The 24736-nt window shown below is 45.0% G+C and overlaps 1 protein-coding gene across 1 annotated transcript in view; it reads right to left on the minus strand.

The window, feature by feature from the left end:
- Positions 1–6807: 6807 nt before the first annotated feature.
- Positions 6808–24736, minus strand: part of DPYS (dihydropyrimidinase) — a 70124-nt gene continuing 52195 nt past the window's right edge. The window contains exons 8-9 of the mRNA XM_008148468.3: positions 10602–10809; positions 6808–6870 (exon numbers count right to left, since the gene is read on the minus strand). Of these exons, the coding sequence (XP_008146690.3) occupies positions 6808–6870; positions 10602–10809 (271 nt within the window). The remainder of the gene's footprint in view (positions 6871–10601; positions 10810–24736) is intronic.

Genomic DNA, 24736 nt, shown 5'->3' on the forward strand with positions numbered 1-24736 from the left:
ACTCCTGGGAATCAGCCCTCCCTTTGCCCTGCAGCTCTGACGCTATGCCAGGGGCCTGGCAGGTTTCCTTCCTGGCTGAGTAGCATTCCCACCGCCTTGCCATGGATTTCAGCTCCTTCCAAACTTCTTGCTCTTTCTGGCCTCCAACCCCAGCCTCAGGGCGGGTCCTTCTGCTTGCCGGCAGTCTCCTCTGCCCAGTCAGCTGAGTGCTCATTCTGACCTCCTCCATGGCCTCTCGCTGGGCTTTCTCTGAACTTGCCCGGAGTGTCCAACTCATTTCACCATCCTCCTGGGCCAGCGCATCTTCTCCACAGATTCTTGGACACAGTCCTAGCCTCGGCTGGCATGCCTGTTCCTGGCTCTGGCTTTTGCATGTGACCTTCGATATGGATGGTACAATGACTCACAGAAAACACATCATGGACTGTTCCCCAACCCCATGACTCAGCACATCAGTGAACAAAGCCCCCAGCTTCCTTCAGGGGGGCCTGATGGCTTCCCCCCGCCCCCATCACTACTTGTTGAGGTCCCAGCTCTTCTCTCTGTTTCTTGGCACCCTCCCCTCAAAAATGCCCTTCTGTTAGTACCATGATCTCATCAATCTACTTTAAAATCTCCTATGGCCTTTATACGTTCTTTCATTCTGAATTTCCTACTACAAACTAACTTTCCAGAGTAACCAATGTTTTGAGCATGACATTGAGGTAATCATCTTCTACTCGTTACGTGCACATTGTTTTATTGTTCACAAACTTCATTTGGTTCTTTTGACAATGCAGTATACAGGGTGGGTATTACCGTTTTCATTTCACGGATTAAGAAACGGAGGTTCAGAGAGGCTGCGTGACTTTCCCCAGGCCATACAGCCTGGGAGAAATGATGGAGCCTCTTTTCACGCCAGGCTCCGGGCTCCCTGCCCGTGTCCTGTGCCCTGTGGTGCAGGAGGCACTGCCTTTTGGGCTTTGACCTTTGCCCACACCACGCCTCACTCCTACTCTGCCGTGCTTCCTTTTTCCTGTAAAGCCAGTGGCCTTTAAGCAAAGAATTCCATTTCCCCCTTTCCCAGGAAATCCAGGGGCATAATGGTAGATTCTAGGATCCTACAGTTAAGATTCAAGAGGCTCCGTTTTCCCTTCATTACCTACCAAAATAATAATAATAAAAAAATAAAAATTAAAAAAAAAAAGAAAGAAAGGAAGGAAAAAACCAAACACCCACAACCAGAAAAAGCTTTCATTCAGGACCTCCTGAAATCCCAGCGCTTCCTGCACCCCTCATTCTGCAGCCTGGGGTGCTCAGCTTTGGGGGAAGAGGGGGTCGCAGTCACTGAGCCTGAGTCTGCGACAGGCCCAGCTGGAATCTTGCTCAACAGGACAGGGACGAACAGGAACACGGGTGTGTGGGAGGCTGGGCTGACTGGCGTTCCTTCCAGAAGTCCCTTTCCCAGGGCCGGCAGTGACGAAGGGAAATGGAGCTGGCTGCAAACCTGTCATTTACCAACCACTCACTCCTTCCAGCTCAGTGCTGGCTACTTCCTGTGTACCCCCTCCTCCTCCTCCTCGGAACCTCACCACAAGCTGATGACGGAGCTACGGTCCCCATTTACCCAGGAGGCGCCTGAGGCTTAGAATGGTTAAGCCTCTGGACTCTGGCCTCCTGGCTGGAGAATCTGAAGCCTGGCCCTTGAATCCGCTCTGGGAATGAGCTGTCTCTTACCTGTGTCTGGCATCTGACAGGCTTCACCCCAATGTCAGCGACTTATCTCGGGTGTGCCTCACAATAGCTCTGCGAATGATAAGACTGCGTGAATGTTATCACTTCCAGATGGGGAAACTGCAGCTCAGAGAGGTTGAGTGACTTGCCCAAGGTCACACAGCTGGAAAGGAACAGAGGACAGTGGAGAGGACAGGCTCTTGGGCAGGATCTCAGGAGCCTAGTCAACACACAACTCTGCATGTACCATGACCCTGAGCAAACTCACTTCCTGAAGGTTCCCAGGCCCCAGGGTTTCAGTGTGAGGAGTAGGCAGAGTGGGAAAGTGGATAACTCCAGAGGCAGTAAAGACAGAGCACCTGCCCTAACCGGTTTGGCTCAGTGGATAGAGCGTCGGCCTGCAGACTGAAAGGTCCCAGGTTCGATTCCGGTCAAGGGCATGTACCTTGGTTGCAGGCACATCCCCAGTAGGGAGTGTGCAGGAGACAGCTGATCAATGTTTCTCTCTCATTGATGTTTCTAACTATCTATCCCTCTCCCTTCCTCTCTGTAAAAAATCAATGAAATATATTTTAAAAGACAGAGCACCTGCCCATGTCCTGTGCCCTATGGTGCAGGAGGCACTGCCCTTTGGGCTTTGACCTTTGCCCACACCACGCCTCACTCCTACTCTGCCGTGCTTCCTTTTTCGTGTAAAGCCAATGGCCTTCAAAGAATTCCATTTCCCCCTTTCCCAGTAGGTCCAGGGAAGGGGGTGGGGGGAAATCTGTTATAACTACTCAGAATAACGAAACTGGTTCCATAACCAGCTAGCACTTTTCCACAGTGACTATTGCTGAGTCATAATCTCTGAGCATTTCTCAGTCTGCCTCTGATCATCGGAAGGACTTGGTTTTTAAGCTCGGAGAGGGGCGCGGAGGGGCTGCAGCTGGGCTCCTCAGAGAGTGGCATTGCACTAGGAGACATCTGCTTTTCAGCTCTGCTCTCTCCACCTTTCCTTCAAATTTTCCAACCACCTCAACTCCCGAATCCCTCACATTAGCCAACTTATTTGAAAATGGTTATATGTGCCCATCCTTTTTGTTCTGTTTTGTTTTTTATTGTGGTAAAATACACATAAAATTTACCGGTGTGACCATTTTAAAGTGGCTTTTCATAAACTCACAGTGTTGTGCAACTGCGGCCACTCTCTAATTTCCCAACATTCTTATCATCCCCCAAAGCAGTCACCCTCTGTTCTTCCCTTGCTCCCAGCCCCTGGCAACCACTAATCTGCTTTTTGTCTCTATGGATTTACTGACTCTGGATATTTCCTCTAAATGGAAGCACACAATATGTGGTTTTTGTGTCTGGCTGCCTTTACTTAACATTTGGTTTGCTTCCACATTTCTGCTATGATGAATCACGCTATTCTAAGCATTTGTGAATACCTATTGTCCATTATATGACCTAGGAATAGAATTGGTAGGTCCTAGGATGATTCCATTAACTTACTGAGGACCTGCAAACTGTCTCCCACAGCTGTGCCTGCTCTTGGCCTGGCCTCATGTGAGGCGCTGGAGATATAAAGATGAATAAGACATGGTATCTGGGTGGAGGAATTCAGAGCCCAGGAAGGGGGACTGGCACGTGGCAGGGGCAATAACAGGGGTGTGTGACTGATGACTTTATTTGCTCAAACTCAACCCTGTCAGAGGCTCCGTATACCAGAGGCAATCCTGGAAAAGATATTAATAGCTTAAATCATGCTCTCCTATTGCCTTACATTGTTATTTAGACTACATTTCTGCAAAACATTTGTGACAAAGCCTAATAAAAGCGCTAAAGGGATCCTCATAATCATTTCAGATGACTCTGTTAGCACAGAATCCTATAGCTACTTCATCCTCCCAAACAGATCTATCAAACTGATAATGAATCTGTATTCTTCATTTAGAGCTTCCTTACACCAAAATGCTCCACAACATTTGTATCCATTTTTGTCGAGAATGCTTACTAACGTCATCGATACCAATCTAGGAGCTTAGTAGGAACTCCTCCACCTCCTCCTCTATTTAAAGATGAAGTACCCATTGAATGCCAATCAATTGCCAGACCCTCAGCTACCTGCTGGGGGAATAACAGTGAACCAGACAGGCCCTGCCCTGCATGAGCTGTCAGTTCCCAGGAGGAGACAGACAGTAAAGCAGGTCATTGTTGTGCAATGAGATGATGGTGCTGTGATGGGGTGTTGGCTGGGCCCTGCTATGGAGAACATAAAAGTGGGACATACCCGTCCTGTTGGAGCCAGGGAAGCCTCGGAGAGGGGGTGATATTTCAGCTGAATAAAAAAGGATGAGTGAGAAGTGGCTTCTAAATAAGAAGGCAATTGAATTATTTTTTTCTTGAGGATTCAGTCATCTCATTGCAGAGTTTCTATTGTCAACCAAAGCAGAGAGAAAAGGAATCAAGTATTTTAAGGTATTTCGTCCCCGAGAAAAAAAGAGCCATGGTTCTCCCTTAGGTGTAGTTCAGTGTCCTTTCTCCCGTGTGCTCAGTACAAATTACAACTGAGTAGCTGGATTCCTACTCCCGTATTCCTAGTCCCCTTTGGCCAATGTGCCGATGCACCCTGATCTCAGTGTGAGGCAGGGGCAGATGGGCCTGCAATGAGAGCATAATTACCCTGAGTTTTCCCTGATCCACATTTTTAAAAAATCCCTCTTGCTTGGCCAGTGTGGCTCAGTGGTTGAGCATCAACCTATGAATCAGGAGGTCACAGGTCAATTCCGGGTCAGGGCACATGCCTGGGATGCAGGCTTGCTCCCCAGTGTGGGGTGTGCAGGAGGCAGCTGGTCAATGATTCTCTCTCATCATTGATGTTTCTATTTCTCGCTCCCTCTCCCTTCCTCTCTGAAATCAATAGAAATAAATTTTTTAAAATAAAAATAAATAAATAACCCCTCTTGACCGGTTCACTTAGGTCCTAGGAGAAGAAATACAGCTCAGCTTCTCTGCACACACAGAAGGGTCCCAGTGCAGACCAGGGAGCAGAGGGGAGACAGGGCATCGTTAGGCCATTCTGATTCCGCCGAATTCTCTCAGATCCGGCCTTCGTGGGTGTGAATGGATCATTTACCTTGGGGTTATCCTCAGGTTGAGTATCCAGTTTGATTACGTGGTGTTTGCTGAGGGACCCGATTTCCAGGCACTGCTGAAGCAAATGTCACACAGGAAATTATGCATTTGAATCAAAACCAACCTCCCAGAATCCCCAGGCTACTAGTTAGGAAAGGACACACATACCGTAGATCACAGGATATAAAATGAGGAGCTAAATGTTTATTACTGACAACAGAAGGTAAGATCACAGTGTGCTATTTTTAAGCAAATGCCTCCATTGAAAAACAACTTGAAACACAAAAAAGGGATCTTTAGAAATTCGCAGTAAGAAACCTGGTACAAGCGAAGATGACATTTTGAAGTATCATCAGTGAATTTTCACACAGACTTTCCATCACAATAATATTCATTTATGTCTTCCGTCTCACACAGCAGCAAAGTCACAGGGAGAGCCACAGTGATTGCTTCTGAAAGGAAACCAAAGAGGCCTAGAGCGATTATTCTTTCAAAAGGCTCTCGGGGAGCCGAGATGAGGCTGGCTTCTCCGTGGCTGACAGCGGTTAACTGTGATGGCAACAGCAGCATCCTCTTCTCTGACTTTGCTTTTGAACCGAATAAAAGGAGCTCAGCGTAACGTTCCCTCTCACAAACAGACGGGAGCTCAGCCCGAACCCTCCAGAAATGCTATCATAAAAGTAAACACCAACCCTGCTCCTGCCAATGCTGCAGAAGCAGGTCACAGCACTCAATACAATTGCTTCCTCCTGCTAAGTCTTCCTCCGAATTTTTGACACCGTCTTCCCGGATTGCCAGGATAATTTCAATAGTTAGGGAATGACAACAAAGCTGAAATGCTTGGCTACATCGCATTGGGAAAGACTCAGGACCCTCAGTAATGCGATGACAGCCCGGAGTGCACAAAGCCGCGTTGCTCGAGTCACGGGTTTGGTGGAAGAAAGCACAGGTTATCATCATGTGCAAATGTGCAGGCTAACGCTACTCCTCTGACAAAGTGTCCCTAATTAACACAAACATCTATTCATCATCATGTCAACCTTTTATGTAAGAGTTTTGCAGATTGTGCTGTTCTGAGACATCTGAAAATGTATCACAAGCTTTAACAATTCAGTCTAGTGAAATTGCAAAACTGAGACAACAATGTAGATTTCATGAAGTCAGTGGAAGATATGTTAGAGAGATGCTTAAGTCACAGCAAGCCACTGTCAGATAGATACCTGGCTTTGCAAGATCAGAAAACTACTAAAAAGAGAGAGAGAGAGAGAAAGAAAATGTGCAAGGTACTTTAAAAAAGAAAGTTCTGGATGTCAAAATACTAAGAGAAAAATTGATGAAGCACTAACATTTCCCCCCAAAAAAATGACCATATCTATAATATTATTCCAAAAACTAAGTGTGAAATAAAATATATCAAATACTATCAAATAATTTTCCTGAAAAATTATACCCTGCAAAGCCACATGATTCATTTTTCATTCACTTTAAGTTCTAGAATGTATTTGCCTTCACAATATGAAGATTTATCTTTCCAGATAAAGTCTTAAATAATAAATTTTGACCATGAACTTGTCCTCCCTGTTTTAAGTGGTGCCAACTTTCCTCAATGACAGGTCTACTGTGTCACCAGCTACTGCTTCTTGCTCATGTTTGATTCTCCATGGCTCTGGTGACTACTTCCTAACATCTCAGAGAATAAATCTCTAGCTGGCCCAAGGCCTCCTTCAATCTGGAGGCTTATCTCAGTGTTCTGCGTCAGGAGGTCTGTTATTCTTCCCTTGGCTAAACTGTCCTTGAGTCTCATGTCCCTTTGAAGCCTTTGACCGTGACCATGAACTCTTCAAATGGTTATGAAGAAAGAGATGCTAATTTCATCTGTTGTCATGCTGGAATACTTTCCTTGTCCACCGTCCCTTACCAACAGCACACAGTGAGGGTAGTTTTGTTTCCTGGTCCCAGCGGTGGAGTCTTTTGTGTCTATTTCAGTAGGACAACTTCTCCCTTATAGGGCTCACGCTCCACGGGGGTAGGTGTGCAAGTCTGGAAAAAAAAACAAAACAAACACATTTCATTTGTCTCTTGTGACTTGTTTATTGACTTCTTGAATTCAGAGCCAAGTGCAGCTCCCTTAATAAATTGTTAGACGGAAAAGAAATCTCATGAACTTATCGTATCTCCCAAGCCCTGCCCTTTCACAGAAATGCCCAGCAGCCTCCAGCACCTGTGTCGCCCACTCTTTGCCGGCGTTAGTCTGCATCAGACAAAGGCCCAGGAAGCACTTTGTAATGATCATTCTTTCCACGGCAGCTTTCCCCGGGGCCTCTGCCGTATCCTCACACCCTTCTGAGTTCTAGTCCCAGCTTGTCCTTTCGGTCATTCTTGACATCAGAATTCCTCTCCTAAGACTCTCAACATTTCGGTTCAGATTCTAGCAATTTTAATGTTTGTTTTTTTCTTCCTCATTTTCCCAATCGCCACCGTGTGTAACAGGCCTCCCACAGAATCTCACATCTCCAGCGACCGACGGTGCAGCAGAACCCTGGCTGGGCCAGCTAGAGTTCATTCAGTGCGTGAGGAGAGCTGAAGTCTGGGCTTTATAAACACAGGAGCTCATGAGAAGCAACCAAACCATACTGTTGACAAACACGCACACAAATTCACTGACAAGTCAAGAAGTAGCAAGTCACCGTGATCCAGGGCGTGGGCTCAGAACCAGATAGTCTGGGCATGTGACTCAGCACTGTGTTCCAGTGCCCTGAGTTGTAAACTGGGGATAACAAGAGCACCTACTCTATAGGGTGGTTGTGAGGATTCCATGCGGAGAGAATTAAATATAAATAGCGGTTAGAATAATGCCTGTGATATAATAGGCTCTTTACAACTAAATACATATGTTTGTACATGTAAATCATATGGATGTAAACCATAACAAATTCCTGTAGGTCTTATTTTGACCACTCAAGCTAATATGTTGTGGGGATCAATAATGTGAGCTTTGGATCAGGACAGAACTAAGTTTGAATTCTAGCCTTGCCATTCACTAGCTGTAGGAAACTGGCAGGCTAATAAATCTCCCCTCCTCCCCCCTTCCCTCCTCTCCGCCCCCCCCACCCCCGCCCCTAGCCTACTCACTCATCTATGAAATGGAGGGAATAAAACCCCTCTCCCAGATGCATGAGATTTCTCAGATACAAAGCACTTCCCTCACTCATTCAATAGATATTTAATGCACATACACAGCCCCAGGCACAGAGGATAAAGCAAAGAAAAAAACAGAGACTGTCTCTACAGCTGTGGATCTTGACACGTAGTGTTGCGCGCACTGCCACCACTCGCACTCTGTGGCAGGACCCCTGCCCTTCGCTCACCAGTCTGAGCCCCTGTCCCCTTTCTGTGCTGCTTAGATGCTTTGTGGGACTTCCATGTTGGCTCACTGCTGACTCAGGGCTTTTCTTCAGCCTGGATCCTGTCATCACCTTGAGGGTATTGACAAGGGGAAATGAAGGCCAGCCTTCCCTTTCTGCTCCCCAGCGCCTGGACATTGTGGTCACTGGGAGCCCAGCCACCCCCGAAACTTGAAATGCATTTAGTGCCCCACTCTCTGTCCACATCCTCCCTTTCAGGTCCTTGGTCTCTGTGCTTTTCTCTCTCCTGGTTAGCTTTTCAAGCCTGACTGCATGATGTATCTTTCAACCTAGCATGGACGTATAATTTATCATCCAAACCGGTTAACAATGAGCATTAACTGTTAACCGGTTAACAATGCGGATTAATAGTTAACCGGTTAACGATGCATATTAACTATTAACCAGTTAATAATGCGGATTATCTTTAACTGGTTACTAATGTGGATTGAGTATTAACTGGTTAGTAGTGCAGCTTGAATATTAACTGGTTAATAATGCAGATTAATTATTAACCGGTTAGTAGTGCGGATTAATTATTAACCGTTAATAATACGAATTTTGTAATCCAAAGAAAACACGATAATTTCAAGAGAAACATCAAAAGTGCTTTATCCAAAGTAATGTCCATCGCTAGCTACACACTTCCCCATCTTTCAGGTAATTTGTGGATAGGTCCCAATTGTTGTGGTATTTCTCTCTTTTCCGAGCCATCACGGAAAAGGTTCTGGTCCGGTTGCTGAGTGGAGGAGCTGGGGACTAAGAAATTAAAGAAAGAAAGAGATCAAGAGGCAGAAATAGATTCATGAAGCTGGGAGCTGGGTGGGCCGCCATCCTCTCTGATGGAGAGGTAGCATGACCCCAACCAACACGCATTGTGTTTATTTTAAAGGCCTAGATTTACATATTTAGTCCCGCCCCTGCCTACACCTGGGCTGCTATGATTGGGGAAGCATGTTCCCAGGGTGTGACTCCGCCTACACCCTGAGTTCAGCTGATGATAATTAAGGAAATGCCCAGGTGCCTCCCAGGCAGCCCTCTACACCCAATAGAACTTTTCTTGTTTTGAGGCAAACCATTCAGAGACCCAATTTTCCACTTCATACGTTTTGCAGTGCTGCTCAGAAAGTGCGTGTGAATTTTAAATCAAGAATTTCTAACGACTATTTTTTTCTTAATCTTAATGTGATATTTTTTTCTATATATAAAATTATCTTTGCCTAATGAAGAGAAAAATGTCTTCAGATAATACCCAAACCTCATTTCACCCATTTTTTATACTATTTCCACTCCAACATTTTAAAAAACAATGACTCCCCCCCGCCTTTTTTTTTTTTAGTTTCCCAATAATTTTCTTCTCTTGCTTCACAGAGACCTCATGATACAGTGGGAATGAGAAAGGCCCTCTCACAAATCCTAGCTCATATGTTTACTTAGTGCTTAGCCCTGGGAATAATATTTTATCTTGCTGAGACTCAGATTTCTATGTAAGATGGGGATATTAATATCTACTCATGGTTTGTTGTACAGAGTAAGTAAAATAATGAATATAAACTACCTAGTACAGTGCCTGGCAGATAGCAAGTGCTCAGAACAAGAGATAGTAATAATGATGAACTATTATTGTTATTGCAAAACCATTAATGCACTAGCATGCCTAAAATAGTGTAGATCTACCTGACCCCAAACTCCACCATTGCTCTGATGGTCTGACATTCAACTACAGGGAGCATAATTTTTCAAGGGGCCATTGCTAAACTCTGAACTCCATTCCCTTGTTTGAAGGGAGGCCACGCCTCCCACAGCTTCTCCAAGCCAATGACATCATGCCATGCAGCTGATTGACAGGAGACTTGGTTCAATTGCTGCCTGAAGACCTTGTTCAGTCTGTCTCAGACTGTGTGGCAGTCTAGGATGCTTGTACCCTTGTACTCTCCTTCGTTCTCTCACTGGATTCAAACTTGAATTGTACTCTGAGGCCCTCCCAGACTTTCCTGGCTTCCTCCCGTGTTCTCTCACAAGTGTCTTCCCTAATAAAAAAAAGTCAGACCTTTATTCATGGGGAGTCTGCTTCTGAGAATACCCTGACTAACCCAATAGCCAAAGGCCCCCAGAGGTCCTGAACTTGCCTGGGAAAACCTGACATGGGTCCATCAGGAAACCCTGAATAGACATCAATCCATAAGGGAAAATGCAACCATCCCATAATGATTCCTTCTTTGAAAATTGGTATTTGTTTGGAACCTTTCCTATCAGTTCTGATGTCCCAGGGATGTATTAAATTGAGTGTATGTGACAACAACACCAACAACATCCAGGAGCGGGTGACAGCCCCGCCCCAGGTAACAGTCACTCAGGCACACTCACCTGGTCCCGCTGCTTGATCCTTTGGTAAACATATTCAGCAAATGGTTTGCGAGGAATATACTTCCCATCTCCTGCTGTGACATGGAAAACTCCAGCTTCATACACCACTTTGCCCCTGGAAATGGTCACTAGGGGCACCCCGTGGCAAACCATGCCCTCGAAGATGTTGAAGTTCACAGCCTGATGGTGAGTTTTTGCCGAGATAGTCCTGTTTGTAAAAAACAAAGAAGCCCCAGCTCATCCCCAGCTCATCTGGCGAATATAAAATATTAAAAGAATGACTTACAAGAAAATTTAGCAACTCTATTAGGACATAGCTTTGTCACTGGAACAAGTGCCTTTAAGAATAGAACATAGCATTAACATTTCATTGCAAAGTAATTACATTTTCTGAGTGAAAAACCCAATAACTCATTCTTTACGGTGATTGATGAGGACAGAGTGGGTGGAGGGAAGGCGCTGGCTCTCACATTTAAATTTTAAAATTAGTATTTATGTGTTTAAAGAACAAAGTACTAATTATAAAACATTTCCAACACTGATGAGTCTGATGAACACACTGACCCAATACCCAGACGCCTGTAAGACTGCCGCAATACCTTTCCCCAAATACCATTCCTGCTCCCCGCTTCACAGAGGTACGCGCTAATTGGTAGTTATCAAATGGAAGTTGATATTTATCAAGGCAAAATTATATCTTGAATTTCTTTCCCTTGTCTGAGGCAAAACTGGAAAATTGAGGATGATAAAAAATAACAAAATACGGCCTGACCAGTGTGGCCCAGTGGTTGAGCATCCACTTCTGAACCAGGAGGTCACAGTTCGATTCCTGGTCAGGGCACATGCCCGGGCTGTGGGCTAGATATCCGGTAGGGGGTGTGCAGGAGGCAGCCAACCGATAGATGTTTCTCTCTCTCCCTCCTCCTTCCTCTCTCTCTAAAAATCAATAAAAACATATTTTAAAAAAACAGACAGAGAGATGATAATAACCAAAAAGAATCTGCTCCCAGTGAGAAATATCACCATGGGAAAGAAAAAGAGGAGCCACCTGTATGTCAGGTACAGGCTTTATAACATCTCATTTCATCTTCATAACACCGCTTCAAGACGAAGAGTGCTTTCTACACTTTACAAGTAAATAAATCGAGATTTGGAGAGGTTAAGTAACTTGTCAAAGACACATGGCCACATAGTTTGATAAAACTGGGCTATTTTTTATATTTTTAAAATTAACATTAATTTTTAAATCTGTTCTGTATCTCCATAGCTTTCTCTTTTCAAGAATGTTGTGAAAAACGGAATCATAGTGTAGGAAACCTTTTGAGACTGACTTTTTTCATTGAGCATAACTATTTTGAGGTTTACCCAAGTTGTTGTGGTGTGTTAACAGGCCGTTCCTTTTCCATTGCTGCGTAATATTCCATGATGTCACTCACCACAGAGGACCATTCACCTACTGAAGGACATGTGGGTGTGTCCCGTTTTTGATGGTTATGAATAACGCTCTTATAAACATTCACGTCCATGTTTTGTGCGAGCACTTCTCTAAATACCCCAGACTGGAATCACTGGGCCATATGGCTGGTGTATGCTGAGACTAAAAGAGCTCTCCGTGTCCTTAGGAACCAACTTACTGATATAAAGAAAAGCTTAAAAGATTAGTAATGAATAGGAGATAGATACAAATACAACAATAATTTAAACACTAAGAAGGAAAGGTCTGCTCAAATAGTAAGACATGTCACTAAAGTAGGAAAAGTGAATAAAATATATAAAAGTTGACTAAGTATAGAATGAGTTATGAGCTGGTGATGACAGATGCGAACTCAAAGAACATCTAGGACATCATATAGAGGAACCTCAGACCCTCAGGTTCAAGTGCCTTTTTCTGACCGTTCCACTCTCTCGGTGACAGTATTTCCATTGTCTGGGCTGTTGCTTTCCTACATGTCACAGTGACAGTCATGGCAGGAACCTTGGGGCTTGAATGGTAGAATGTTACATAAACGTGTCTGGACTGACACATTCCTAAGTCTGCTATACAGAGAAAGCAGGATGCATAAAAATTCATGCTAAAGTAGTTATTGCTATTCAAGAATGAGAGGCAAAAACCCTAAAGCATAAAACCCTGTTTTTCCTAATGGGAAGCTGGGTTACTGGCGCTCGTAGGAAAATAATCTAACAGGAGAAATAAGCTCCATACACAAAAATTGTCATCATGACACTGCGTACAGTACTGAAAAGCCGATGCATGACAATTTCCCAATGATTATTCAATGGAATGCCGGGCATCTATGAACAGCTAGAATTAAGAATATGCTAGAGAAGCGAAGAAAGCAACAATTGTGTAACATCAAATGAAAAAGTGACGGAGAGTATGTACACTATATCTACAAGGAGAATACACACACACACACACACACACACACACACACGTGGACAAACACAAAAGGAACTATACAATGTCGATTGTCTTTGTGGACTAGGGAAAAATAAATATGCAAAAAGATATGACAGCGAAGGTCTGTGACAATAAAATGTCATATCAGATTTCTCTGCCTCGGCCAAATAAAGGTCACTCATTACCTTGGCACTCTCAGCCTCCCAGGAAGCAAGAGGAAGAAGATAATTAGGCAACATCTAAGCGATTCTTTATAATAAGGCATTATGTAAATGAGGTCAAATTAACATAGAATGTAAATTCCGGGCATTATCGCCAGCAGCAAAAAAAAGGGGGGGGGGCACTTCTAATTTCACCTTCATAGGTGTCTGACAGGGTGTCATCGCTCCCCAGCTTTTTCCTCCCAGCCAGAGCTCCAGTCCTCCAACTCTTTAGCTTTCACACTTGGATTTTACCCTGGAATCTACTACTCATTATCAGGCCTGCCCTCTCCCTTTCCTATAACTCTGCTCAAGAATCCTGGTCTCGGTGTCAATTATGTCTCAGGAAAGTTGGAAAAAGGAAAACATCCTTTGATCCAAGAAGCCGACCCTGAAGATCAGAGCAAAAGTGAGCACCTTTGCTCTGTGGGTCAGCATGAGCTGGATCTTCTGCAATGGTCTCTGGCGAAGTCCCTCTTCTAGTTGCTGTCACTTGGTTACACGCTGCCGTGTAACAGAGGAGAGTGTATCTCCCCTGGCAGAATCCTTGCAATAACTTAGGGTACTGGCCTCCAAAAGACAAATCTAAGCTGGAAAAGAAATTATTACCTCCAAAAATTTGAACGTTTATTTTTGAGAAGGATTGTATTTACTCCCTATGCTGTATAGAGTAAAACTAAAGCAAATGGAGAGAAATTACAAAGAAACCAATTTAACTTCAACATATTATAGTCTTCAAAAAAATTAATAATGAATGAACCACATACTGAGTGCTTGTTTTACATTTTAGAATAAATAAAACCCACCTATTAAAAAAAAAGAGGCCAAGTTATTTTATCCCCAGTTATTTATTAGGTGCTTAATAAATATTTATGAAATGAACAAAAGAAGAATCACACTATTTTCCTCCTGTCAGTTTTATTTCTTGCCTCCACTGTCTTCAGGCTCGTAACTGTGTTTTGGAAATAGAGCCCTGAATTAAATGGGATGTAAGCATCCAATTCCAAAGTTCTGCTGTGTACTTAACATTTCTGGTGAGCTGCACAAGTTCATTAGTAATCCTATATAATAAAAGGCTAATATGAAAATTGACCGAACGGCGGAACGACCAGTCGCTATGATGTGCACTGACCACCAGGGGGCAGATGCTCAATGCAGGAGCTGCCCCTTGGTGGTCAGTGCACTCCCATAGGGGGAGCGCCACTCAGCCAGAAGCCAGGCTCTCCTGCCTCCATGGCAGCGCTAAGGATGAGCGGATGGCAGGCCTAAGTTGTCAGTCAGACATCCCTCGAGGGCTCCCGGACTGCAAGAGGGTGCAGGCCGGCCGAGGGACACCCCCCCAACCCCTGAGTGCACAAATTTCGTGCACCAGGCCTCTAGTAAATAAATAAGGTAAAATTGTTATTATCATTCTTATTTGCATCTTATCAAATTACAGGAAACACTTGTTCATCAGTATCTAGCCATACTTGGAAACACTAAGATTACCAGTGCTAATAGTACACAAATGAGCCTGCCCAAGGATCACGCAGTTTGATATTGAATGAACCTCAGAGAGGTCAGGATCACTTTCACTTTTTGAGAATACTCATATATTTGTAACCCTGACATAAGAAGATGAAAAAACTGCCTAGAATGGATTTCACTTGGTTGTAACTAAGAACCCTGCCTGATATACCTTTTTCTTTTAATACTTGCACTGTATCTCTGGAACTTTTTGAAAAATCTCCTTTTGTGATAACCTCAAAATATAACTTTGAGGTTTTTCCTTGGCATGAAGCCTGAGCCCAGCTGCCCTCCAAGCCTCACTCCTCTGTCAAGCCCTGGACAGAGGTGAGTGTTCAGCACCAGCGTTGGACGAGGGCCACTGTCACAGCTCACAGGAGCAGCCCATCCCTCTTAGAGCCTCATGGGAAAATAACAAAACATCCTCCAGCTTTTCATACGTTGCTCCCAGGGGCTCCCTCTGATGCAGCACAGGTCCAGGTGTGAAGGCCAAAGTCAGACTAACGTTCCCTCTTCTCAGAGCTGGTGGGCCTCGTGTCATCTGGGGAGCATGCCGTGCTGTGAACGCTGGGAGATGGGGTTGGGAGGCAGCAAGAGGCTCTCACCAAAAGGGAGGGTCAGTAAATGGACTAACACATCATCGCTGGGAGGTTCAGCGGCACCGGGAGGTAAATGGGGGCAGGTGTCATGGATTTTTGCAGTTGTATTCCAGCTTGTAAATGAGCCACATGCAAGATCCCACCCTGCAGGGTAGCAAGTGCTATTGTTGTTTTTTTTTTATTGACTTAAACTTTCTTATTTATTTTTATTTTAAATTTTCAGTGACAGTTGCCATACAATATTATATTAATTTCAGGTGTACACCCGAGTGTTTAGACATTATACAGTTTACTAACTGATCATCCTGATAAATCTAGTCAGTACCTATCTGGCACCATAGTTATTACATTATTATTGACTATATTCCCTATGCTGTACTTTATTTTTTTTAAGTATATTTTTATAAGTACTGTAGTTTTGTCCCTTGGCATTTATTCTCCCTTCCTCTTGTGTCAGCACCCCCATTTTGATTTTTAAGAAACTTCTCTCCCCCAATGGGGGTGATCTGGCAAGACTGTTAGGCATATGCCCTGTTCTTCCCTAACCAAGAGATGGGCAATTGCGTTCTGTTTCCCAGGAATTTGAATCTTCGGCAGAGTGGCCCCAAAAATTACAAGTGATGGGAGGGCGCATCCCTGAACACAGAGCAGCTCCTGCTGTGGGCGTCCCTGGACTATGCTGGCCTCTGGGGCGGTGACGGCTCTTTTGACCGGTGAGATTTCCAGGGCCTTCAGAGAGCCTGTTTCTGCTTAAGTGAGAGCCAGTTGGTTACTATGACTTGTAGTCAAAGTCACTGACTGACAATGACTTTGCCCTTGGAGAGTAGTAACTCCCATGCATGTCTCTGAGGCAGAGTTCAAAAGGTCTGACTCAAAACAAACACACACACATACACACACACAACACACACACAAACAAACAACAACAAAAAAACAAAACCCAAATCTAAAAGCTATTTTCAACCAAATCTGTCTGCAGAACAGATGCAAATGAAGAGTGATGCTCTGATTTCATTTGTAAGCAAAACCCAAGAGCTGTGAGATTCACTATCCAATAGTTTTCAAAGTTAACACTATGCAAGTCACTTCAGGAGAGTAGCATTTATAAAAAAAAAAATACCTTCTCTCTAATTCTCTTTTTCTAAATTTACAAATTAGGCCATTGATTTATTTTTCCCTTTTAAATTAAATGTGTTGAGTGGCATTGGTTAATATGATCTTATAGGTTTCAGGTGTGGGCTTCTATGTTACAAGATCTGTAGTTTGCACCATGTGCCCACCCCTCAAAGTCAAATCTTCTCCCGTCATCATATATTAGAATCTCTTTCACCTCCCACCCCCTTCCCTCTGGCAACCACCACATTGCGGTTTGTGTTCATGAGTTTCAGTTTTATGAGTGAAATCATGTGGTTCTGAGCTTTTTCTGACTTTTTCTCTCTTCCTCTTCCTCCTCTCTGAAATCAATCTATCTATCTATCTATATCTAATCTATATCTATATCTATATTTCTTACCTCTCTACATTGTGATTGGATGGCTAGGCCTGTCCTGGTGATGACAGGAGGGATAGGACTGATTAAAACCTTCTCATCTGTGAGTGAGGCTGGAGTCTGGGCCACTGGCTCTTCATTAGCACCTTCACAGGAAGGGTGTCCTCAGTGGTCCCTCTGCCCCAGGGAGACGCTGCTCTTTGTCAAGCTCTCTGTGAGCCTGTATCGAACGGCACATCTCTCTGCAGAGGGTGCCAAGGTTGTCTCACTGAGTCCCAATTACACACACGTCCAAGGCTCAGGCTGTCAGGGAAGCAGGAGCCCCGAAGATAACATGAAGCTGTTTTCCAACAGAGTCCATCACTTTGATCCCACTCACATCACAGCTGCAGAAAAACACATCCCGTTCCATTGCAAATAGCTTTCTGTCAAAGAGCCGTGTGCTCTTACAGATGAGAAAACTCACTGAAGCGAAGCCTGCAAGAGACAGCATTGCCGCCCATGTGCACTCAGGGAGAACCCCAGGCAGGAAGAGAATGTCTGAGAGCAGCGTGGGTCTTCCTGACCCCAGGGAAATGATGTGTTTAAGAATTTTGTTATGTTTTCTCCAACTCAGCCAATTTGTCCACGGCACAGCTAGATTCTTATCAGGTTGTCATGAGAACAACAAAAATAAGTGAGAAGGATTATGTCAGGGCTACTCATGGCATCTTTAGAAATAGAACCTATCTCTCTACATTGCGTTATAAGACACCTTGTGTTCAACGCAAAAGAAAAATAATCATTAAGTCTTCCCAACAACCCTGTGGGGTAGGTACTATTATTATTCCTATGATATAGATGAGGATGATGAGACATCAAAAAATTACCAACTCACCCCATGTTTCAGAGCTAATATGTTCATGTTGCTCAGGGGAGACAGAGGTTAGGCTCTTAACCACTAGACAATATTGCCGCTTAAAAGCTCTCGAGGAAGCTACCAGGAAAGCATTCAATCAATGGAAACATTCTTCATCCACCAGAAAACACACAGACGACAGCTCGTTCCATATTTCCTGATGTTTCCTAGGCTGTTTTTCTGTTTGGCAGTAAGGGGTGTAGGGTGTTATTAAAAATTCCTTAAACCAAAATTGGTCATTCTCAATGTGATCACAAGAGATTTCTTTTGACATGTGCTCCAACTGTCTATTTCAAACCATCCCTCTTGTCATTTCTTGGACGTGACAAGTTATATAAATGGGGAGCAAAGCAGCCACATCTCTGGAAATGCTAAATGGTGCTACTTCAAGTACACTGTCATTACTAAGCAAAGTTGCTACTCACTGCACCCATCAATCTTCCGCCCTCTGTTCAGACTCTACCTCCACCTCCTCCCACAGAAGAGAAAATGGGAGCGGCTTCAGCCATGTCAGTAAATCTACATCAGACAATAATGTGGGAACTCTACTGGTGCTCAGAGTATGACAAGACACTTAATGCAGGTTCATAAAAAGGCTGCCCAAACATTGACTTCAAGAAATTAACCCATCAGGTAACCCTGCTGTTTTGTCCTTGGAGCTGTGTCATGTAGGTCATGGGTGGTGGTGCAGCTCATGGTTAAATACTAGAAAATTAACCTTGGAAGTAGGCACCACTGTCTTCATCTCCTGTGCCTCACACAGCACTGAGCAAATAGAAGGCATTTTATATACATACTAGAGGCCCGATGCACGAAATTTGTGCAAGAGTAGGCCTTCCTTCCCCCTGCTGCCAGTACTGCCTTCCCTCTAGCACTGGGACCCAGGCTTCCCTTGCAGCCCTGGCTTCATTCGGAAGGTTGTCCAAAAGGACGTCCAGTCCAATTAGCATATTATGCTTTTATTATTCTAGACTAGAGGCTCGGTGGATGAAATTTTTGCACAGGTAGGGTCTTTAGGCCTGGCCGGTGATCAGGGCTAATCAGGTTCCCCACCTCCCCGCCTCCTCCTTCCCTCGCACCCTCAGCACCCCACCACCGCTGATTGCCCGCCATGTTCCATGCCACCCTGTCATGGTCAGTGCACATCATAGAGAGCAATCAAACTCCCGTTCTCCCAGTCGAACTCCCAAGGGGATACTTTGCGTATTAGCCTTTTATATATATATATAGATTTGTTTCTTTGAAACTAAGTTATTAGCAAGTTTCTGAATTACTACTTCACATAAATATTGCATGTTCTATATACTAGTTTTCAGAAAGTGGGGAACTAAAAATAATTTAGTGCCTTGCAGGAGCAAGAACTGAATATGAATCAGCAAAAGCTAGCATGACACCAGGATGTAGGTCCTACGAATATAAAACACGTATGTGCTTGTAGGTGAGGAAGGATTATTAGCTTTCAGAAGGCGAGCTGTTAGCCTGACATATTAGTAGAATTCACTGTATAGTGAGGATTCACTTTCTGGAGTAGAGTGTGGACTTGGTCTTGTAATAATTATATTGTTACCTTCCCTGGGAAGCTGCCTTGCCCTTGGCAAGATGGCATTGTTTGACAGACTATCTGTGGGTGCAACTTGGGCAGAAAGAGATGTCAGTTTTCTGCCCAGGAATACCGTGGGTAAGTGCCCTGAGAGTTCAGAGAGGCCAGGTACTTATTATGTTCAGTTCTGATGCCATATTTTAAGAAGAGAAAGGAATGACTGGAATATGAAGGGAAGACCAAAGGATTCTCAACTAATGGGATGGAGAAAAAGAAAGTTTTAGATATCAGAAATATCTAGGGGACTTTTAACTTGCCTCTTTTTTTTTTTTTTTTTTTGAAAGAAGATGACCTATTTTCCCTCCATCCCCACTGAGGGGAAGAAAAAGAGGCGGTAAGCAGAAATGCTGGCAGGTGAAATGCAGTTTGACACTGGAAAATAACTTCTTGACAAGCAGGGAGTGGGGTGGTGAGTGAAGGAGAGAAGCAAAGACTGTGGCCAGGGGAGAGAACCAGGAATGCAGACCGCTGCAGAACTGTGGGCCATCCAGAGATGGGCCGCAACACCCATCAAAAGTCAGAACTCCCCGCTCTGGAATCCTAAGAGTAGAAGCTGGCCTCCAGCTTTCCTGAGGGGGTGACCAGCAAGCCTCGCGTTGCATGATTCTACTCCTGTCACAGTTGAAAGGGTTCTTAGAAACTCCAAGATTGACAAAAACATTTTCCTATAAAAACCCAGCCCATGTGCTCAGTGGTTAAGCATCGACCTATCAACCAGGAGGTCATGGTTCAATTCCCGGTCAGGGCACATGCTCAGGTTGCCGGCTCAATCCCCAGTAGGGGGGTGTGCAGGAGGCAGCCAATCAACAATTGATGTGTCCATCCTTCTCATCATTGGTGTTTCCATCCTTCTCTTCCTCTCCTTTCCTCTCTCTGAAAATCAATAAATCATATTTAAAAAACAGAACCCCTAACAAACACTTACAGGCTGCCTTGCTCTGCAATTGGCATTAAAAGCGTCATCTCATTTAACCCTTTGAGTAAGCCTATGATATCGATATTCTTATTATTCCTGTTTTATGGGTAAGGAAACTGAGGCTGAAAGAGGTTAAATTGCCTAGGACACATCTAACACATGGCAAAGCTAGATCTTGAACTTGGGTCTATGAAGTAAAAAGGCTTTTCCCTTTAACGATGAAAAGCAGCTTGTTTTAACCACAGCACAGGGTACAAGCTCTTTCAGGAGAGGGCTGAGACAACCAGTCGGTAACTGCAAAGAGCACAGTACTGACACCAAGCTGATAGATTTCCACCACGACTGGCAGGCTTTACCGAGTGCCGACTACTCAGACACCACCCAGCAGTTTTGAATGCGTGGAGTCACTTAGGATCCAAGTGTCTAAATAGAATTTCTTTAGGGTCTTCTACACTTGAACGTATTCCATTATGATTCACAAAGCAACCTTCGCCCGTCGTTCTTGACTCGCTGCCTAAAGAGTGAGCGGTGGGAAAACGTGGGACAAGAGCCACTGAGCAACCAAAGGGAGGCTCCCTCAGTGCATGCTGGGAACCGGAGACCCAGGATGTGCATCAGGGGAGTGGACTTTAGATGTTCAACGAGAAGAGTCTGTAATCCCCAAAACTCATTGGAGAACAATGGCTCGCAGGTCAAATCTGGCCCACAGCCTGTCTGGGGCAATAAAGTTTTATTGGAACACAGCCATGTGTATTCACTGATGACTGTCTGTAGCTGCCTTTGTAGTACTGAGGCAGAGTTGAATAGTGGCAGCAGAGACCCTATGGCCCGCGAAGCCCCCAACATGTACCTGCCCCTTCACAAAACGAGTTTGTTGACCCTGCTCTCCGTGTCCTGGTGTGACAAAAGCAAGGCTCCTGGCAGGACTGGAAGACCTACAACCTTACAAGGAAAGAGCCACAAAAAGAAAAGACAAAAGACCCGGAGAGACAGAGAGACAGAAAAGGTGGAGGATGCCGTAGCCGGTTTGGCTCAATGGATAGAGCATCAGCCTACGGACTGCAGGGTCCCGAGTTTGATTCTGGTCAAGGGCATGTACCTTGGTTGCAGGCTCAATCCCCAGCCCTGGTTGGGGCACGGGTGGGAGGCAGCTAATCGATGTGTCTCTCTCACATCGATGTTTCTCTCCGTCTCTCCCTCTCCCTTCCACTTTCTCTAAAAATCAATGGAAAAGTATCCTCGAGTGAGGACTAACAACAACAACAACAAAAAGGTGGCGGTGTAAAGAAAAACAAAGAAACAATAAAACGAGTGCAAAGGAGGACAAGGAAGGTAACGGAAAAGTAACGAGGCAGAGGGACACCGTGACCATCCCAGCACATTCCAGCGGCGGCCACTGTCCACTCAGCTTCTCCTGTATCCCACTCACGTAATCGCTCAACAATTCATGTTCGCATCTCCGCTTAACCGAGGAGGACATGGAGACGGAGGGAGATGGAGGAACCTGTCAAGTTGCCCAGCAAGTCAACGGCAGGGTCAGAAATAAAACCCGAGCAGGCTGACGCCCACCCCATTCCCCTTCCACCACCCCCAGCCGTCAGTGACCATCCCTGCTCAAGGGCTGAGCACGCTGGGTGCTCCGGGCAGTAAAAAAGGTTCCCAGACTTGGGATTTTAATAGCAATTATCTTCTTTCCGTCTGGGCGGGAACTCGGTGACAGCCGATCATCTATTTCAGCTGCGGCGCACTGCACGGACCCTCCTGAAATAGAGCCTTTGGGAGGTTCTGTCAGAGTTAGCAGCACAGCCCCGGAGTCCCAATTAGCGATGAAGTTGTAGAGGCCCAACCAGACCAGCCCCAAAAGGCACCTGCTTCAGGGAAGCACTGCTGGGTCACAGAGGCCGGTGGTGGCCGGGGCTAACGGAGTCACAGCGACATCACCTCTGTCTGCGGAGCCGGCACGAGGCCTGGGATCTAAGGCGGTGATGCTGAAAAGCTGCAGGAAACCCACTCAGCTCCCCCACAAGCCCGCCTTAGGGCAGACTCATCCCTGACGGAGGCAGGGAACGGGAGCGGCGCCCAGGGGCGCCCGACAAGCTGACAAGGGATCCGCCACCGCAGAGAGGCAGACAGGCAGGCGGCAGAAACCTGCTGACTTGAGCAAACTGGGGCGATGACTGCCAACAGGCGCTCAGTGCCCTGGGCACGGTGACACAGCATGCACACGTCTCGACCTCCTGACCCTGACCCTACATAGCAACCTTTGACCTTGGGAATTAGAATCCTGCCCGTTTGACAGATGAGGAAATTGAGGCAAACCAAGGTAAATTGCCTTGTCCCGGGTTACACTGTCCGTAAGTGGAGAGGCCAGAGTACAAACCCAGGAGGTCTGAATCCCCCCACGCCCTTGCCTCCTTCCCTGCCCTTTGGGGAGGCTGTAGCTTTGCAGGGTTTAAGAGATTAGACAATAGAGTCAACCCGGCCTGCTCTGAATCCCAGCTCTGCCCTATCCAGCCGTGGGATTTGGGGGCGAATGTCTAACCTCTCTGAACCTCAGTGTTGTCATCCTTAAAATGGATCCCCACATGGTAATGGCATCTACTCCTTGGAGGATGGAAGAAAAATAGCAACTCATTGGCAGCTCAATCGATCTGCAGGCTCCTCTCCTGGTGTGAGGCGCCCTGGCCACACCTGCTCCGCCCTCCCCTGACCCTCCTTCGCTGCTCTGACTCCCGGGCCGGGTGTGTGTGTTTGGCCCAATGACCAAGGCAGGGACCAAGGGCAGAGGCGACAAGAACCAGCACGGGTTCCCCTCCATCTCTGTGGGGCCCCAGCTCCTGCCTGGGGTTCCACCTGGTCCTTGCTCTCCCCACTTGACCCCCATCTTCCCTTCTCGAAGGCCTGCCCGCTGGACTTCAGGCTCCAGCATCAGATGCAGAAGCAGCAAGCCTTGCCGATAACTGCTTAACCAGCTCCTACAACCAGGGAAGGTCGAATCATATGTGTGCATGTGAATGTCTATATGCATGTACATCTATGTGTGCATATGTACACATGCAAATGCATGTATAACACATATAGAAACATGCATGTGCATTATATGAACACAAATTATGTGTGTATATGAATACCTATAGCTATATCTACGTATATCCATATCTGTCTCCAAGTGGTTCCACTTCTCTGTTCATATCCCAGCTGGGTTACTTCCAGGATAGTTTCTTGCAGGGATCCCTCCTCCTCATCGTTTGCTATCCAAAAGTGTTCACCTTTGCCATGTTCACTTGCTTTTCTTACATTTACTAATAGCAGCTCGGTGGCTGAAAGTCATGGTCAGGTTATCTACGATCAACATGATGACAGTAAATAATAATATTCAGTCGCAGCTTGTATTTACTGCATGCTTTTATGTCAAGCTCTAGGCTAAAATCTCTTGTTATTACTTTTATTTAATTCTCCTCACTACTCTACGGAAGCAGGGTTTTTAAAGAATACCTATTTTATAGGTGTTTTAAATGAAGACATTGAGGATTAGGGAAGCTGAGTAACCAACCTAGGATCATAATTAATAGTCTACATGACTCAAATACTAAGTGTTAACCACTATATATTGCCTCCCACTATACGTAATCCACCCAGAACACAATTCTGGAGTGAAGCCCACATTTATGTGAAATTTTATGTCAACTTTTCCCAGAAATATGAAGGCACCTTAACAGGAAAACATAATGCAAGGTAGGATAATTAGGGACAAAAACAGAACAGAAAAACTTTCAGAAAGAAGATGGTGCCAAGTACCCACTGGTAGTTGAATTTAGGTCTTTACAGGAGATTATACTTATCAATATAACGTTCTATGCAAAACCTTCCCCCTAAAAGAGTCAACCAATGAGCCCATTTTAAGACATATTGTCATGTTTTCTTTTATACTTCGTGTACAGTTTATTCTCCTCGGTGCCAGAAAACAATGAGGCACGGAGGACCAGGAGGTTTGCCGTGTATCCAGCAGTTAAAATACTGGACTAGTAAAAACAAAACAACAACTTGGGTCTTTCATCATATTGCAGAAAGCCATGCTTGCATCATTAAACTCTTCTTGTCTCCGATTTATCACTTAAATAAATGAGGTAGAATAACTAATTCGGTCTACAGTGTTTCCAGGAAGAAAGTTAGGTTCTGAGAAATGAAATTCCTAAGTTCAGGATATTAAGACCATTATTTCACAGCTCTGGCCTCCCAGCCATATACACCTCTGTTCACTGCTGGCTTGAGGCAGACAGGAACATGAACTGAAGAAGTCACCTTGATGGAATGCTTAGAAAATCCCTACTCACTTATGGGTTTATCAGATACTCATTCACTCATGCACTGTGCTAAACACTGAGGATGCAGCATCAATAAAACAGACAAAAATCCCTTCCCAGATTCAGCTCACACTCCAGTCAGACCTATTCCTGAATCTGCAAGGACCTCTGCGTTATAGCATGATTAGAACATATGAGCAAAATCAATGTTTCAATAGTAAT

This window comes from Eptesicus fuscus, chromosome 19 (genome assembly GCF_027574615.1).
Source record: "Eptesicus fuscus isolate TK198812 chromosome 19, DD_ASM_mEF_20220401, whole genome shotgun sequence".
NCBI classification, from domain to species: domain Eukaryota; kingdom Metazoa; phylum Chordata; class Mammalia; order Chiroptera; family Vespertilionidae; genus Eptesicus; species Eptesicus fuscus.